The sequence below is a fragment of the Mytilus californianus genome, unplaced genomic scaffold, assembly GCF_021869535.1.
Source record: "Mytilus californianus isolate M0D057914Y unplaced genomic scaffold, xbMytCali1.0.p SCAF_8, whole genome shotgun sequence".
In the NCBI taxonomy this organism is placed as follows: Eukaryota; Metazoa; Mollusca; class Bivalvia; order Mytilida; family Mytilidae; genus Mytilus; species Mytilus californianus.
The window spans coordinates 21,960,243-21,974,274 of NW_026262734.1; the positions used below are offsets into that span (position 1 = coordinate 21,960,243).

The 14,032-nt window shown below is 31.5% G+C and overlaps 1 protein-coding gene across 1 annotated transcript; it reads right to left on the minus strand.

Annotated features, from left to right (window-relative positions):
* Positions 1-11,617: 11,617 nt before the first annotated feature.
* On the minus strand, positions 11,618-12,598 carry LOC127711813 (thyroxine 5-deiodinase-like). Its single transcript, XM_052217968.1, has one exon. It carries the CDS (start codon positions 12,596-12,598, stop codon positions 11,870-11,872), a length of 729 nt encoding a protein of 242 aa, XP_052073928.1. The 3' UTR covers positions 11,618-11,869.
* Between the last annotated feature and the right edge of the window lie 1,434 nt (positions 12,599-14,032).

The window sequence follows — 14,032 nt, forward strand, 5'->3', positions numbered from 1 at the left end:
TTATTATTTTGAATATTATTAAAGATATATATAAACTGTAAGCAGTAATAATGTTCAGCAAAGTAAGATATACAAAAAAGTTAATATGACCAAAATTGTCAATTGACCCCTTAAGGAGTTATTGCCCTTTAAAGACAATTTTACACAATTTGTTCATCAAGTTTGCTAACATTTAAAAATCTTCTCCTCTGAAATACAGGTGAGCGATTCAGGCTCTTGAGAGCCTCTTGTTTGAGGCTTAGTCAGGGCCTTACCCTAGAGTTACTTAGAGTTGTTCCGAATAGCAACTCGAGTGCGTTCACGTGATACTCTTGAAACTCTATAGTGGACTCTAGAGTTTCAAGTGAACTCGGCCTAGGCTAAAGGTCTTGAGTTCGATTCCCAGCATAGACACTGGATTTTTTCTACATAAATTTTGATAGTTAGTCTTTTCCGTATAAATATTTCTAAGTTTTATTGTGGATTTGACATTCCCGCCAAAATGTTACAGAACAATGGAAAGTATGCAGAACAAAGAAACTCAAGTTAGGGTGATCTGGTAGGGGTGATCAGATCACCCCTGGTAGAACAAAGGAGCTGGGATGTAATCGTGGATATGTATAGAATATTGTAACGTTCTCAAGTCTAAAATGTTCTCTTGATTTACTCAATTCAGATATTGATTTAGGCGCAAGACGTTTGGGCTAAGAAAAAGTATAAAAAAAAAATACTGGGATCCAAGGTCAATTCAAAAAGGGGAAGTCCATAAAAGCGGACAATTTCAAATATTATCAACCAATGGAACAAGTGAAAAACAACTGTCTTATTCCTGACTTGGAACAGGCATTTATCAAAGAAAATGTTGGATTAAACCTGGTTTTAAAGCTTGCTTAACACTCCACTTGTATGACAGTCTCATAAGCGTATTAAAAATATTGGCTAACATTTTTGAGTCAAGTATACATTTGGGCTTATAAAATTTTTCTTCATGTACAGTCTAAATACAGATCAAATTTACCAATATCAATACTATTATTTGATATAAAATATATAAAACGTCACTTAAGATCAATCTAAAAAAAGAATACAACTGCATTACAATTCGGCAATTTGAAAAGCGTTCTTGTTTTGAAAGAAAGGGACTTGAAGTTTTACAACATTTAATGGAAATGAATTTACAGTTTATTGAATCATAAGGTTACGGTTTTTAAGGCTGTTATATTATCTTTAAATTCAGCGCCACAATCTATCTTTTAATGTTCAATCAATTGGATGACTTTGTACTGTTTTAAATCTTAACCTGATTGTTTAATATACATGTACATAGTTAAAACGGGTTATTAGGTGATATTACAACTCATCTGGCTCAAAATCCAACTTCCACCTCACTGTGGTGAGCAGGGAGCAGACACAATTTGGCACTAATACGAAAGGGGTACATTTGAAAATTATATAAATTGAAAGTTTGAAACATAGAACGTTCCATCTCTTGGCTGAACTTTACATATGTACTTCAAAGACTTGACAGAGTAAAGGGTTAGGCGGCCATGCACATTTTGTCACATTCAAGGTTGGTGTTTTCTTGCTTTTGTTATAAACATTGCATTAATCGGGACCAAAGACACTTTTTTATTTCTATTTCTTTTTTCAATTTTTTTTCAGTTTATTGAGATCCACTTGTAGAGGATCAGCGTCTGTGTCTGATGTTACAGTAAGGTATACTATTGTACCGTATTTAATTTATGAGATTGTTTTCTTTTTATTTATCGTGGTTTATAAACATAAGAAGATTTGGTATGATTGTCAATCTCCACCATAGAACGAATGACATAGAAGGAAGCAACTATAGGTCACAGTACGACCTTCAACAATGAGCTAAACTCATAGTGCAGAGTAAGTATGAAAGACCCAAAAATTACTAATGTAAACAAATCAATAAACGAAAAACAAATATGAAATGCAACAAACAATAACTACTGAATTACAGGCTCCTGCCATGGGACAGGCACATCCATAATATGGCGATGTTAAACGATGTTCAGACACATAATTTGCATTTACAAGTGAATAAACACATAGACAATATATGCATAATCATAAAGGTAAAATTTTATGTGTCTGATAGTTATCAAAGGTACCAGGATTATAATTCAATACGCCAGACGCGCGTTTCGTCTACATAAGACTCATCAGTGACGCTCAGATCAAAATAGTTATAAAGCAAAACAATTACAAAGTTGAAGAGCATTGAGTACCCAAAATTCCAAAAAGTTGTGCCAAATACGGCTAAGGTAATCTATTCCTGGGATAAGAAAATCCTTAGTTTTTCGAAAAAATCAAAGTTTTGTAACAGGAAATTTACAAGAGATGACAAGAAACTATTTGAACGTGAACTTGAACTGGATACTTGACTCTAGAGATAACGGTTTTCTTATAAATGAGAAAAAAAACAAAAAAAACAATAACAAACAAAATAAAAAAACATATAAAAATAAGTGCATATAAATATGAAGTACTTGCCAAAGCACTATCGTCCACTTCAAAGATAAATTCAAAATTTTTGCCAGAACAGGAGTTACTACAAAAATGGAAGCCGAAATGGATCACCTGAGATCCCCCACCTGGTTTAAGGATGTGGATCGTGTTTCTCAGTCTTTAGTTTTCCATGTTGTGTTTTCATACCGTTTTTTTTTCCTATATAGAAATAAGAAGATGTGGTATGAGTGACAATTAGACAACTCTCCATCCAAGTCACAATGTTTTTTAAGTAAACCATTATATGTCAACGTACGGCTTTCAACACGGAGCCTTGGCTCACACCAAACAGCAAGCTATACAGGACCCCAAAATGACTAGTGTAAAACAATTCAAAAAGGAAAACCACCGGTCTAATCTATAAAAAAAACAAGAAACGAGAAACGCTTATGAACCACATATAGTTGTTTTCGTTATTTTGTCATGGTGTTGTCAAAATAAGAAGATGTGGCATGATTGCCAATGAGACAATTCTCCACAAGAGACCAAATGGCATAGAAGTTAACAACTACAGGCCACCATACGGCATTTAACAATGAGCAAACCTCGTACAGCATAGTAAGCTATAAAATCATTTTGAAGAGAAAGGTTAAATATAAATGATTTATATTAGTAGAATCAAATTTAATTGAACAATAGCTCGTTTTTCAAGTTAGTGTTATTGCTAAGTTCTTTATCAAATGGCAAAATCAAAAGCTCAAACACATCGCTCGTCGCTCGTATATGAATATCAATGAAAAGATTACAAGAATAAGATATTTTGACCGTTTTATAATAATAATAAAATTCTTTATTTAACGAAGGTAACACATTTAACAATGACATGTTAATCTTCCATGAGGCCTTCAAAAACTATTAAAACAAAAAGAAAATGAAAAAAGAAAGAAAAAAAAAAATACAAACAAAATAAAATACATAATACAGTTATATATAGCATTGATTAAGTACATTTGTACATATGCATTCAATGGAAACAAAAAAATACATTAGATTCTTCATTCTGTACAGATAGAAAATAGTTTGAACATTTGATATTAAATGTATCTAAATTATCTATTTCTTTAATATTATTTGGTAAATTATTCCAGGTAATAAGACCAGAATATTTAAATGTTCTTTTAAAAAAATCAGAATAAGGTCTTGATACATAAAGAAGCCCTTATGTTGTCGACCTGAGACAATAATTATAAAGATCTGTATCCTCTCCAGATTACATTTTGTGGTAAGACCCCATACTGTACAACAGTAGTCAATAATGGGTAATATATAGCTATTGTAAAAAGAATAAGACCCTTTAATGGTAAATAACGTTTCAACCTTTTTAACAGGTATATTCTGGTTGAAATAGTTTCACATGTTTTATCAATTTGATTTGACCATGATAGATTTTTATCAATATGAATTTCAAGAAGTTTTTCAACTTCAACATTATCTAAAGCGATATTATCTTGTAGTTTTACTTATACTGCAGAGAATTTGAAACAATAAAAGCAAACATTGTTTTTAAATACATTTTAAGTTAGGAAAAATACTGAAATTTTATTATTTTTTAATTTAGAAGACCCCTCCTAAAAACCATATAAAAACGACCTGATCATAGATATCGATGTTATATAACAAAAATCTGAGTCGTTCAACGTATCTTTCCCCTTGTTTATCTACATGTATGATGGTTGCCGTATTCTAAAACAAAAAAATGTTATTAATGGAAAACAGGAGAAAACAATTTTCTTCAAAATTTTGTCGTTGCTGTAAGGACACAGGTGTATTGAATCAGACCTTGGAAGTAATTATTTCCATGGGCTGTCATGCCATAAAAACGTTTATAAAACAGCTCACATTCTAATATATCTGCATTCATAAATTTATTAATTTCATTTAGACTAAACGACGCCATGTTTGTTATGTGCCTCTGCCGTCAACCTATCAAATAAGAAGAGGTGGAAGAGAGCCAGAAGATCTTCCCAATGCAAAAAAAAAAAAAAAACAGAAATGGACTTCTTCTGGCTCACTTCTGAAGAACAAAAAAAAAAACGCGCCCCATTGATATGTTTTAAAAACGCCTTGCCCCTACCCTTTTAAAAAAAAAATGGCATTATTAAATATATAAACATATATATAATCATCAAAATTAAAATGCTATTGTATTTTTATAAGACCTACTTTATTACATGACCTGGGACTAATGACATCTATCTATAAGTCCTAGAATACATTAATTATTATAATATGAACATGTTTCTTGTTTTAATAACCACATATGATGCTATGCATGAGTCACCATTTATCAGGACATGAATTGGGTTTACATAGAGAGGATAAGGGACGCGGACATCAGAAAATCAATGAAGGATAAAACACTTAATTCAAATAGATTTTTTTGGGGGGGGGGGGGGGGGGTGTCAAAATTGCTGCAAGTTTTGTTTAATTAACATCGATTTTATATATATCCTTATTGGTCAATCAATGTTTCCCAAATTAAGTTAAGAGGGGGGGGATAGGGGGTCAGTGAAAAAAAACTATATGAATTAAGTTTTTTTTATCCTACATTGAACTTTTGATGTCGTCCCTAATGTGCAAAAAAATAGATAAGGGGCGGGACCAAACCTATAGATAACATAATAAAGAAATGATGAAATATACAGAATACGTTGATTGACTTTTGGTTGCCTTATGTCCAGTAGCAAATATGTCACGCATGTTTAGGACAAATATAATAGAGATCAAAGGATAAAGTGAAATGGTAAAAACTAAAAGATATAGAATTATAGAAACGATCTTTGATCTGAAACCCCTACCCTCATACACACACCATAACCATTACTGCCAATACTCGCATATAAACATCTGTATACAAATATCTAAATTTGAACCTGCCCCCCCTAAGAGCACATATTATAGATAGTATTAGATATGAAGTTCACGCCTTATATAGTGAAGTCCTATGTCATAGGACTATTGTTGTAACATGGGTTAGTAACTGGTTCCAATTTATCCTGAATGTCTTTATTAAAAAATTAGTTCCGGAGTATAACAGCTTATGTCTCTACTTGTGGGTTTCTGGTTCTTTGTCGTAATTAGGTGATTTTTTTTTCTACATGTAGTAAAAAAGAGGGGGCTTAGTCCAAATAATTGTAACGTCCTGGATGCTTTTTATTCTTTTTTCATGTGTGCCTTCCTGCAACGTCTCTGAGGATCAAGAAAAGTAAAAAATGATATAGCACTAAAGAACGTCATGATTACATGTATCTGGACTTAGAAGGGGGAGGGGGATAGCTATGTATTTTTTTTTTATTTCAATGTGTAGACTGTAGGAGAGTTTCTTCAGAAAAGGTTTTCATTGGAGGTGTTTTTGCCATGCACGCAGTCATCTGTTTCTATCCATGAACAAGTTGTGTGTCAAATTAATTATTATTACTTGTCACTCGCATTTTTTGCTCGTCCTGGCCACTATGGGCATTAACAGCCAGTGCACGAACTCGCACGAACGCCAAATTTAGTTACAGGGCGATATTCTGACGCGTTTTTTAATTCTTGGTCACTCAAGTTTAGAAAGAAAGGGGAGAAACCCAAACAATTACCGACCAAACACAAACGTTGTTGCAAATTTGACTTTATGACGTCAAAGAATTTCCCATAATGCAATTATTGCATATAAATAAAAAACTACTATTATACCAATTGAATAAAAAATATTGCATTCAAATGACATTTTATACCAACTGAATAAAAAATATTGCATTTGAACGAAAATTATACCATTTGAATGAAAATTATACCATTTGAATGAAAAATTATACCATTTCAATGAAAAATTATACCATCTGAATAAAAAATATTGCATTCAAATGAAAAAATATACCATTCAAATAAAAAAAAATATTGCATTTAAATGAAGAAATATACCAATTAAATAAGAAATATTGCATTTAAATGAAAAATATCAAATTTTTGCAACCAATACCATGCCATATTAAACAAAGTACATATTAACATGATTAATTTTGATTTAATTGATTAATATATAATATCAAAGTAACTGAAATAAGTAATTTGTAATAATAAAAAATGTAATATGACCCATTGTTTGTTATTCTGGACCCTTTATTGGACAGCACACCTCATACATGTAACATACTAATTGTTAATTAAATTTAATAAATAACTATCGTTAATGCATATATGATCATATATATCTATACATCTATATAAAATAATCTAATTTAATATTGTATTCTCATTTTTATTTAAAACCTCTAATAATTGACAAATTATTATCAAAATTTTTTTATCTTCATTTCCCATTAACCAAATAAAAAGAGATTTGTTATCAAGATTTTGAAATATTTTTATTTTTCTAAATATTTTGCTAAGAAAGGGATTTCTAACATTAACCAAAGCTTTACATGTTGAAAGGAAATGCATCTCATCTTCTATTTCCTCATTACAGAGTTTGCATATTCTATTTTCTAGTTTTATATATATTAAAGTAACGACCTTTTCCCATTTCAAGTTTGTGAGCTCCAATTCTAAATCTTGTTAAAACACATCTTTCAAGATATGGTAATTTCAATAAGTATGGCTCAAAATTAAAGTTTGTTTTGAATAATCGATAAGTTCTAAGTTTATTACCAGAGGTCTTATTTTATCTTTTATCATTGAATAATTCTTTCTTCCATCTGTTACAATATTTTAAACATACTTTCTTTTTCACCATATTCTTAATGTTTGTTTTAGATGAGAGTACTTGATACTCTTGTAAATCAAGCAATTTCAACATAGCATGAATACAACTAGTCCAAGAATTCTACCCAGCTTTTGATAATATATCTGAGAGAGAGTATGCATTTGTTAATAAAATATTATTTGAAATATGTTATCTGCTCTTTTGTCGGGTTGTTGTCTCTTTGACATATTCCCCATTTCCATTCTCAATTTTATCTTTTCCAATATTTGATCATGTTTGTTAAAATATCTAACATTAGGGGATAACAACCTAATTTACCAAATATGGCCAAATTTGTTGCGTGCTTATTCACTCCTAATGTAAATCTGCAGAATTTTAGATACACTTTCTCGTTTTTGTCGAGCCTGCCACGTTTGTCGCAGAAAGCTCGACATAGGGATAGTGATCGACGGCGGCGGCGGCGGCGGCGGCGTTAACTAACTTTTTAAAAGCTTTATATTTAAGAAGGTGGAAGACCTGGATGCTTCATACTTTGTATATAGATGCCTCATGTTACGAAGTTTCCGTCTGTCACATGTCCATTGTCCTTGACCTCATTTTCATGGTTCAGTGACTACTTGATAAAAAGTTAAGATTTTTTGTAATGTTAATTTCTCTCTTATTATGAGTAATAGGATAACTATATTTGGTATGTGCGTACCTTGCAAGGTCCTCATGCCCGTCAGACAGTTTTCACTTGACCTCGACCTCATTTCATGGATCAGTGAACAAGGTTAAGTTTTGGTGGTCAAGTCCATATCTCGGATACTATAAGTAATAGGTCTAGTATATTTGTTGTATGGAAGGATTGTAAGCTGTACATGTCTGCCTGGCATTGTTCATCTGACCTTGAACTCATTTTCATGGTTCATTGGTCAATGTTTAGTTTTCTTGGTTAAGTCTGTTTCTTAGAAACTATAAGCAATAGGTTAACTATATTTAGTGTATTGAATCATTGTAAGGTGTACATGTATTTCTCGTTTGGTTTATATGACCTTGACCTCATTTTCTTGGATCATGTTAAGTTTATGTGATAGTTGTAGTAAAGCTTTATATTTAGGACATAATATCAATGGTTAGTAAAGAAGGCGAGACATTTCAGCGTGTGTACTCTTGTTTAGATCTATACAAAGTCTATAAAATTAATTTAGACTAAGTTTTAAGTCATTGTTTAACTTCTTTGAATTAAAACAACCCCATATTTCTGTACCATATATTAATACGGGTTTCACTGTGTGATCAAAAATGTGCATTAGAGTGGAGATATTAGGTTTATAATTAGTAAAATATTTAGTACATTTAAAGAAAGCTTTTAAACCTTTTTTATATAACATATTTTTGGCTTCTGAAAAGATGCCAGATGAACTAAAAGTATAATGTTGGGAATTTTGGATGTATGTGTCTTTATATGAAAGCTGTGCATCTTTAATACGGCCAGATTTTGTCTATAGAGTCGTATCGTGGTTTTCCTACATTTTCTATAATGCTTTAAAGCACTAAAATAAGATGATCTTATATAAGGATCTTTATTGAATTGAAAATTTTCTTTATCAATAAGTTGTTTTTTAAGGGCTGATAGAGATTGATTTTCCCAATTAGGTTTTTTCTTTTTGATGTTTCTTTCTTAGACTTTTGTTTGCTACATCATAAATTACCTGCATGATTAAAATTAATAATAAAAGAATTAATTCCTGATTCTGTTTGATCAACATGTAATTTCATGAAATTGGACAGATCATTCTGAATTTCTGATGAAGACAACACATTTTGGAATTCAGCAGAAGATTTATCTGTCCATATATACGAAGGTGAAAGAGGTTCAAGAGGACAGCCATCATAGTCACAATCATATTTGACAGAGTTTTTCACATTTAACATCATAGATATTTGACAATGGTCAGACATGGTTCCAATAAAATCATGTACATGAAAAAATGAAACATATTTTACTAAATATTCAGATACAATGAAATAATCTATGACACTACTACCATTATGTTGATGTGAGGTGTCCAAAATGATCTCCGAATGTTCTACCATTTAGAATTCTTAATTTATCTTGAATACATAAATCAATTAAATATTTTCCCCTTTGAGAAAGTATATTATCTTGACTACTTCTAGAGGGTAAATCTAAATCTGGGCTGAATGAATTAAAAAGGTGTGTGTGATTTGAACTATCCCCTTGAGTTAGATCAGGTTCATCTCCGGTCCTGGCATTAAAATCCCCATCCAATATTATATCCCCATCTTTGGAGTGTTTTGAAATATCTTTCTCAATCAGTGAGAGAATGTCAGCATCTAATTGGCGACTATAAGTTGATTCCGCTGGTGGGTCATACAAGAAACATATATAAATATATCTTGATATTCCAAAATTTTCTTTATCTAATTTTAACCAGATGTAATCACTGGTTTCATGTTCAAGGAATTTTACCACTTTTCGAATATGGTTTTTGATATACTTAGATAACCCTCCAGATCGCTTTCTACTTCTTTGATATTTAGGCCTAATTAAGTTAATCACAACAAATTCGGGTATTTTTAGGCTATTTTGCAAATCACAATGAGTTTCTTTTAGACAGAATGCATCCTTATCAGAGACCAGACTAACAAACTCTGGGTCTTCAAACTTAATAAAATCTTTTGATTTATACCCATTGATATTCCAACTAGCAATATGAAGTGATGTTTTTTCCATTTAATTTATTTTATATTTAAATATCGATAGAACTCTATAAAATACAAGATCCAAGTATAAATTAATGTTTGATGTAAGTAGTATCCTAAATTTGCAGTGCGACGGTTTTAAAACTTATACATGTACACTTATACATATAATGCATATTATACATGTCGGTTAAAAGCTCAATAGAGCTTTAGTTATGTCCTTGTTTTACAAAGCTATAAATATCTAAATTTTGTAGACTATATAAAGCTTATGTATTTAACCCTATTTGACATTGTAACTACATTTAGCACGGTAGACAAACATCATAGTGATGTTATAATTTATAGTTTTATAAAATTTTGTTCTTATAAACTTACCTTGAAAAACTAAATGTGCTCTTAACATAAAAAAATGGTGTAACATGTATATTTAAAAAAAATGTAGATGAATTCGTCACATCACGTTTGTACAATTTATAATAACTAATTACAAATTATATAACATGTCATTTTTAAAAATAATACTATTTTATAATGTACAATGGTATGTTTTAGCTCACAATCCTTTTTTTCAATTAATATTAATGCGGAATAAATAGGTTCCCTCAATTTTCAAATTATAATAAACCAAAACTCAGCTGGAAATTTGAGGATAATATCATACATGGTCGACTTATATGGAAGCTTTCACTGAGATATCAGAAGAAGTTGAAATTGATTGTTTAATTGCTTAAGTCCATTAACACATGTAATGTACTAGTCTATGATGAACTAGTTTTGAAGTATTATAAACAAATGGTGATGAATTGAACACATAAATGCATCGACTTTTGAATGCAACTTGTGGTTTAATATAGTGCTCTATTTTCGTTACCTCAAGAAACATCTCATAAGGAAGAAACAATTAGTCGATACAAATCGCATGAACTGCAAAAGGAGCAATACCGGATGTGGGAGCACCATTATTGTGTTGTCCTACAAAAATGTATTGCTATACCTCAGTAACTATCTAATGAACTCGTCTTAAAGTCGAATACATTTTATGTTATTGAATGTATAAAGACAATTTGATTTACGAAAAAAACGACGATGGAGAAGAGAACAATTACTGCATCGTACGTACTGTTATTCAAAAATTCAAAATCTATGGACCGCCTATTATTTTGAAAAGCAAGAAGTTTCATTGTGACGTGCAAGTCATAATTTCTGAATTTAGAGTAATAAACATTTTTAGTTAACAATGAAGAGGGCATTATCGAGTGAAAAATGACCCACAGAGGATCTTCTTTAAATTGACCTGACTGGTGGGGTTCGTGTTGCTCAGTCTTAAGTTTTCTATGTTGTGTTTTGTATACTGTTGTTTGTCGTTTGGTCTTTTTCTTTTTTGGCATGGCGTTGTCAGTTTATTTTCGACTATTGAGTTTGAATGTCTCATTGGTATCTTTCGCCTCTCTTTTTAATCGCGTTCAATAAAAGAGTGTTTCTCCTGTGTCGGTTTGTCTCAACAGAAGTTAAGACGACAATTGAACAACTAAAGAATGTGGACCAACAAACACGGTGCGATATAATTATATATTAACCAATCTAGTAGTATCCAATACAAAGCACTAGAAAGCAAAACAAATCCAGTATTTTCTTCAAAGTACATTCCTCTCAGCAAAATCTGTATTTCAAAACAATAACTTCCAACAAATCTGACATTATTTACAAATTTGTCTTCATACTTTTGACTGGAGATGATCTATGAACACTCTAACGTACTTGACATACTGATAGAGAAACCCTGTCACCTGAAAACATTTCCAAAACATGTTCATGAAATGTAACACAGAGTTTGCAATATATTTGAAATGATTAAAACCTTATATTTTACCCTCTTCTTAGCCTCATGGAAGTTATCATCGTATGTTATATTTCGAACTTTATTTTGTTTCACTAGTAATTACATATGCAAATGAACTAATTATAAAAGTTCTCTAACCATTTCTCTACTTCTTCAATACGATATCCGAATGGTCCTCTCTTACCTTCAAATACTATGACGTCATTTAAGATTATATACAAACGATCGGAAAGCCCGCCGTATTGCATGTTAGCTTCATCTAACATGTTATCGACAACAATGGAACATTGTGGTCTAAATGATAATAGCCGTTTTGCTGCTTCTATTCGATCTTGCAACTTTCTGTGATAATGTATTTCTATATTATTTCCAAATTTCCATCCATCGGAGGGATGCGCCTCCTCAATATAAATGATTAAAAAGTCGGCAATGTCAGAAAAGCGAGCAATAACATTATTGAAGTGCTCAAGCTTAGCCATGAAGGGTGGTCATGAACAACTGCCAAAATTTAATACCAAAGGTCTTCCTTTTCGCTGGAAGTCTAACAGTCTCGTTTTCATAAAATTGTCTATCTTGATCACTTCGACGTTTGGAGGTTTGCTATATAACTTAGCAGTTTTGACAACATCTAGATACGTCGCTCTCCACATTTGTTTGAAAAATGCCAGTGTATAAATTGTGTTTACACAGTCTTCATCAGTCAGATTAGTTCCTTTATTTACTTTTCTAAATTTTGCTGCTACTGATTCTTTGATAGAAGGAAAGCACATTGATAGCAAAACATAGATTGATAGACCAATCATTTGTAGGATACAACCCATTAACTTGAAGAAATGAATGATCATCTGAAATTGAGTGGAAATATCATACATTTTATATCATGTCATGCTTAATTCAAGTGATTTAAAGTTTGATCCAGATTTGATTGTTAAATGACGCATTTCTTACTGCCAAATTTGTACAACCATAGGCCATTACATCATGCCACAATGCAATAGAATAAACGTTTTAAGATACAAATTGCCATGCAAACGACAAGATTTAATAAAAAATCAAGTACTCTTGTGACCAAAAGTTAACACGCATTCAAACCTGAGGAGAATGTAAATCTCCCTACATGCTTTAGAACCCATTGCTATAACTACTTTTTAGAATTGTCGAGTGATTCGTTGAAATACAACCTCTCTGCTACTAACAGGAAGATGTGAGGAAGATGTGGTATGATTGCCAATGAGACAACCCTTCTCGAGAGACCAAATGACACAGGAATTAACAAATATAGGCCACCGTACGGCCTTCAACAATTAACAAAGCCCATACCGCAAAGTCAGCTATAAATGGCCTCGAAATGACAAATGTAAAACAATTCAAAAGAAAAAAACTAATGGCCTAATTTATGTTCAAAATAATGAACGAAAAACACATGTAACACAGCAACAAACGACAACCACTGCATTACAGGCTCCTGACTTGGGACAGGATTTGTTTTTGCTTCATCGATTTATGACTATTGCACAGCGGTATACTACTGTTGCCTTTATTTGTACCAAATTTTCCACCTTTTGTTCTGATCGACCGATTTTTCAGACTCTGTTCTGATCGACCGATTTTTCAGACTCCACTTGTTTGATTCATTGTTGACTTGTTTCTGCATATTACAAAGCATCATATATAAAACTAAGAATATGTGGCATGATTGCCAATGAGTTAACTCCATCTCAAATATAGACCAATTGACATAGAATTGAGCAACTACAAATCATATTACGGCCTCCGGCAATGGGTAAAGCCCATACCACATTGCAAGCTATTAAAAGAAAAATGTGAAAAAAATCAAACAAGAAAACTAACTGCCCGATTTATGCCTAATTGTTAGTAAACCGTCATCAGTATTAAACAAACCCCAATAAATTGAAGGTGTTCAATAAATTATATTTGTTAGATAGATAGATAAATTCTCCGCTATGACGAAGATGATAAGCAAACAACGAATCAAATAATACTGAATGCATACATAAGTTCCGTCCTTCATTCGCCATATATATAAGTTGATAAGAACCAGGTGAAAATTTGAATAACTTGTCTTAAAGTTTATAATACTCACATTTTATTAATTCCTTTTATTCACAGTCATAAACTTGTGGATTTTTGTCTGGCTTAAAAAATGTCTATTTATTTGAAACATTATAATGTAAAATTGTCGTTATCATTAATATTTTTGTGTTATCTTACCTTGTCCAATTTTACCTATGTTCTATTTAAAAGTAAATATTCTCTTC